The sequence below is a fragment of the Helobdella robusta genome (genome assembly GCF_000326865.2).
Source record: "Helobdella robusta unplaced genomic scaffold HELROscaffold_31, whole genome shotgun sequence".
NCBI lineage: Eukaryota > Metazoa > Annelida > Clitellata > Rhynchobdellida > Glossiphoniidae > Helobdella > Helobdella robusta.
The window spans coordinates 233,267-239,090 of NW_008704544.1; the positions used below are offsets into that span (position 1 = coordinate 233,267).

At 33.3% G+C, this 5,824-nt stretch overlaps 1 protein-coding gene across 1 annotated transcript; it reads right to left on the reverse strand.

Moving 5' to 3' along the window:
* Positions 1-975: 975 nt before the first annotated feature.
* HELRODRAFT_112693 (hypothetical protein) lies at positions 976-4,737 on the reverse strand (the record flags this gene model as incomplete). Its single annotated transcript, XM_009022232.1, has 11 exons — positions 976-1,685; positions 1,788-1,896; positions 2,003-2,067; positions 2,222-2,424; positions 2,498-2,633; positions 2,717-2,915; positions 3,194-3,370; positions 3,496-3,714; positions 3,820-3,909; positions 4,056-4,255; positions 4,451-4,737. The coding sequence occupies 11 exons, from the start codon at positions 4,735-4,737 to the stop codon at positions 1,433-1,435; spliced, it is 1,938 nt and encodes a 645-aa protein (XP_009020480.1). The 3' UTR covers positions 976-1,432.
* Positions 4,738-5,824: the final 1,087 nt, after the last annotated feature.

A 5,824-nucleotide genomic window follows, 5' to 3' on the forward strand; every position in this document is an offset into this window, starting at 1 on the left:
GAAGTTGTTGAATTCACAAGGGGTTATTCGAGATTGGACAAAATGAAAACGAAACCAAGATGGAAATTTTCAAATGGAGATGATCTACCGGTCCTGAAAGACGTTTATAAACTGCCGGCTGATAAAAAAAAGTTAATTTTTTTAGATTTATTTCCTGAAGGTCAAAAGTGGTTTGTGGATTATCCGGAAGCGGAGCAGTTATTTCTAGCAACGCTGATCTATTGCACCACTCACGCCAAACCTAACTTAACGAAATTCCACGTTTGGTCACTACTAATAGCGTTCTACGCCTGTGGAATCGTGAAAAATATCCAAAATACCGACGTTAACGCGTCAAGTTCGGCCGACAATATTGTTACAATCATTTCAGATTACTTACTAACAAGTAAAGGTAGACGGAAATATTTTGAAATATCGAATCTCCACGGATTTGCGCAATTTCAAACTTGCCTTCACTCTTTATGGGAAATAAATGCGCTACTTCAGCGTCCGATTATGGCGTCATCGTTAGCGTCATTTTATAACGGGACAACGCTGATGTATATTTATTATCATCTGGAGGCAGAACTAACCAGAATTGATGAATTTTTGCGGGAATTATTCGCAAATGATTTGAAAACTTTTGATTACGTTTCGGAGTTGTTTAAAAAAATTTATAAACCCGACGTGCATTATGTAGATGGAGAGCGAAGTAAAGTTTTAAGCACTTCTGATACAGTCAAATCTGCTGCCACCACTACTACTTCTAGTAAGGTTAAATCAAACAAAAAAGGTAAAAAGAAAAGGAGATGACGATAATAATATGTTTGATTGATAATAATTACTATTCTTTTTGAATTTTGCCAATGATCTTCATAATAATAATCTTCTTAACGTTACTCATTAGACTTGATGATAAAGCTAATAAAAAAAAAATGTCTTTTTTGTTTTGGGTTTAAATACGTGTAGTTTATGTATTTATTAATTCTCAGACGGATTTAATGTTTGTTTAATACGGATTCTAAACTTCAAATGTTCTTTGCATTTTCATGTATATGTGATAAATGAAGGTATGCAAATATCTCTCTGTGTTTGTGTGTGTGTGCCCAACAACAATAGTAGTAATACAAGTATTCGAATAAATGTTGACGTCATCTTCCTTATTTCCGGTTCGCCGTTTAATGGTTACGTCATCAAATACAAAAAAAGCAAAAATTTAAAGTTTCAACACTTGAAATTCAACAATAATTAAATGGAAAAAACTGACTGATTAAAAGTCCTTTTAGGTGTGCGTAGGTCTTTGAAAAAAAAATTATACAAATAAAATATGTGCGTATCACATCAAAAGACAACAAAATATTTAAAAGTGGTACATATAAGCAGTTTAACTTAAATTACAAACAAATGAAAAAGTAAATGAACATCCAAATGAAAAAATTCACATCAGAGTCGGCTACAGAACTTCGCCATTTTCGGCCTTGCTCTCGTTAAATTTTAAACCGTCATCGCCAGGAACGTTTTCCGAATTCAAATTTTTATCCTCTCTGTCCTTCTCTTTGGTCACTGTCATTTCCAAGTTTACTCGCCTTTCCGTTAATTCCAACTGTCCAATTGGTAATTTCCTCACGAACATAAAGAGTGCGAAAAAAAATGAGAAGTTTATTACTTCAACTACCAAAGTAAATCCGTATAACGTTTTTCTTAGCCTGAATGGTAATAATAATTAAAAAATATTGTAACAGCTAATATTATTATGTGATTCCTTAAAAATTATGATCATAATTAAATAAGTTATGAATAATAATGACCTGGACGTATCGAAGAGCAGACAGGCACCCGTCACGCTGCACGTAACCTGCCAGAGTTTGCAACAGTGATCAATCAACTTGCCGACAATCAGAGGTGCTGGGATGAAGCCTTTTTCGTGAAAATATTGATTATTTTAGTTTAAATATTAATTTGTGGAAATATTTTAGTGTCTTTTAGTGAAAATTTGATGACATTTTGATGAATGATGTTTTACCTAAAAGGTTGACGCCAAAAGAGTTCATTCCCAGCGCAAATGGTCTTTCTTCATCATCGACCAGCCTGAATAAAACAATTTGACGTTCATTCGACATTATATTTAACAGAATTTCTATCAATAATATTAAAATCTCATAATTATAGTTATTTTTATCGTACCTTTGCAAGTATTATCATAATTTTCATCATAAAATATTAAATAAAATGAAATATTAACCTAAAAGTTGTCATGACACCTGGGACTCTCGTAACAGTGGAAATGAAGGACATGAAAAACAACGTAACAGCAAATGGAATGAGCATGCCACATTTGGGAATGCAGTATCCAGGTTTCGTCGTTCCAGTGAAGAATGGATCCGTAATTGTACTGGTCTCGTTATGAAGGAAAGAATTTCTTAAGCATTTGCAGCTTGTGAATGTCTGGAATGTTTTGGTCAAAATAAATAAATAAAAATATGATGAAATATATATGATAATATAATATAGAAATCACCCCATTAGCTTGTCCTTGGCAGCCAGCAATACAGGGCGAGAAATAGTTGATGCTGTTGTTGAAACATACAGGGTAGTAATCGTTACGACGTGTTGTGCAATCGCAAGCCACATTACAACTATTTATCACGTGATTTCTGGTTTTTTTGTTGTTGAAAGTTTGTAGTAGAAACGCCCAAAAAATGTTTGAAAATGCAAATAACCAAAACTTATAACTCACTCAGCAACTGTCTTGCCAATCGTCATATCCATATCGACCTGGGGACAGCTGAGGTTCAATAGAATTGTGATACCGCACATGAAGAGTGCGCTGCAAGTTAGGATCATTTTCAGGGCTCCTACCATTTTTAACCTCAACCTCGAGGTCAAGACCCCACCTAAAAATCCGCCCACCGAGCCTACTACAGCCGAAACCACACCTGTAATGTATTTTTGGGGGTTTTGCTACTTTGTGAAATTATAAATTAATTAATTATATGGTAGTAATAATATAATATAGAAGTAAAATATATTATAATATATGTTATTTTACACGCACATTTAATATTTAATTAATATCTGCTTTCATATATTCAAAACGTTCTCACACTTTATCAAATCGGATCTAGGTAGAGTGCCTCAAAAAATAAATTCAACATTAACTGTAATAATGATAATAAATAATTATAAATATAATCATGATACATAACAATAATACTGAGTAAGTGACCTGCAACAATACTGCCTATGTAAGCTGGGTAGTTGAAGTGCGTCTCAATGTACCTGACGAGGTTCACGTACATGCCGTAGATGGTGTAAGCGTTGCAGATGATCTGGCACAAGTTTAGGATGTACAGTTTGTTTGTTACCAACTTTTTCAGGGCTTTTGGAAAGTCTAAGCGCGTTTGTGATTTTATTTTTTTTAAATATTATTTTTTAGCTTACAAAATCATTTTCTGACAAATCTTCATTTAATCAATTCTAATATATTTAAGTTTATCACAAATTTTCAAAACTAACAAACTAAAATTAGTAGAAGAAAATATAAAATACACTCATCACCTTTGATTTGTTTCGAGAAATCCGGATTATCAGCTGGTGAATTTTTGTCTTCGTTAATTTTTTTCGGAAAGAACCACATGAATACAGCAAAAAAGGCGAGCAGAGAGGCCGCGATGAGGTAGCCGAGCCACCAGCACCCAATGTAGGTAGGGTCGTTCGGGTCGATCATTTCTTCTGCTCAATTTAAAATAATTTTTCATAATTTAAAATAAAATTGAATTATGTCAAAACATTTTTCAATCTTTCAAATCTTGAAAAGAGTTTTAGATAAAGTTTTCAAACTTGAAAAAAGATTTTCCGGTAGTTTCAAGCAGAGAGTTGACAATCCCAAGCCGAACACAGGCCCGAACGATATCATTCCCATGTAAACTCCTGATCAATTTTTTCAAAAGATTCTTTAGTAACAAAACAAATTTTCATCACAAATAATTCAAAAAACACTTCATTTACGATTGAAAATTACAATTATTGATGAAAGTCATTATTGAAGGTTATGATTAAAAATTATTAAACCAAACCTATCAAAAGAGAAGCCCTGTGCTTAGGAGCGTTTTCATCAATGTAGGCAAGTGTGAGAGTGAAGATGCCCGAACTACCAATACCACTGATCAACTGCGCTGCCAGAAAAATATAAAAAGCTGGATGTCTGCGCGTGTTGGCACAATTGGAATCGGATAGACTGTTTGAAACGTTTTGACTTTTCGAGCAGTATTTCAAACTCTTTGGAAGGAACTTGCCTACTTCGCCTGGCTTGTATTTTTTCATCATTTCCTCAGAAATGCTGGGTTTAAATCTTGGCACGTCATGATTGGCAACAAATTTAAAAGAATCATTTTTGGAAATCGATTTTGGAAAGAAGCCGGCATAAACCGGCACGGTTGTCGGCTCGATATTGGCGAATAATTCATCGTACCGTTTCATTTTATTATCATTCAGAAGATGCAGGCGCGTTTGATGATCTTCGCGGAAGGAAATGAAATGCGGAGAGGCCATCATGAAGCCAGCGATTGAGGAAAACATGACAGTCGCACACATGATTCTCGGCTTGTGATACTTGCGTGAAAAGTAGCCAATGAATCCGACGATGCAGATGTGGATGATGTCGTTGCTGCTGTTCAGCATGCCGGTCTGAAAACTGCTCAGACTGAATCGCCTTTCAATTGTACGGATGACTCCATTCGTGTAGATACTCAGTGTCATGAAAGAGATGACCACAGCGCAAGCGTTGCACACAAACAGCCACATTATTATTGATCTTTTCCTTTCTTTTTCCGGGTCTTCTTTTTCCGTTTCCGGCATCTTATTTTGATCATCCCCCGCGAAGCCATCTTTGTCAGATATTTCGTTAATTTGTTTGAATGCAGTCAGTGATACGGAGGTTGCTTTTTCTTCACAATCCTGAAAAAATTACAGGATGATTTGATGGCTATTATTATTATTATTATTATTATTATTATTATTATTCTTTAAAAGTCAGATATGACCATTTCTAATGGAAAGCGATTAAAATGAAAATGTACACATCTTTTTTGCATATTATAATTCTGTTGGCGGGAATGCGTAACTAATTAGCCAGGTTAGAATGCAATAACAGCAACAACAAACATAATAATAATAATAATAATAATAATGATGAGAATAAAATAATAATAATAATAATAATAATGAGAATAAAATAATAATAATAACAACAGAAATTGTTGAAATAACGTCGATAGCCATACCATTCATCGTAATGAATAAAAATGATAGGCTTGTGTGTATGTGTGTGTATGTATGTATGTATGTGTGTATGTATGTATGTATGTGTGTGTATGTATGTATGTATGTGTGTGTATGTGTATATGTATGTTTCTACATATTATATAAGCAAATTTTAAATTAACATATGTACGATGCCAAGAGCTAAATCGATAGGATTAATGAACATCTAATTGAGTATGAAATAAAAAATGATCTATTTGTATGAATGTATGTGTGTATGTATGTATGTATGTATGTATGTATGTATGTATGTATGTATGTATGTATGTATGTATGTATGTATGTATGTATGTATGTATGTATGTATGTATGTATGTATGTATGTATGTATGTATGTATGTATGTATGTATGTATGTATGTATGTATGTATGTATGTATGTATGTATGTATGTATGTATGTATGTATGTATGTATGTATGTATGTATGTATGTATGTATGTATGTATGTATGTATGTATGTATGTATGTATGTATGTATGTATGTATGTATGTATGTATGTATGTATGTATGTATGTATGTAT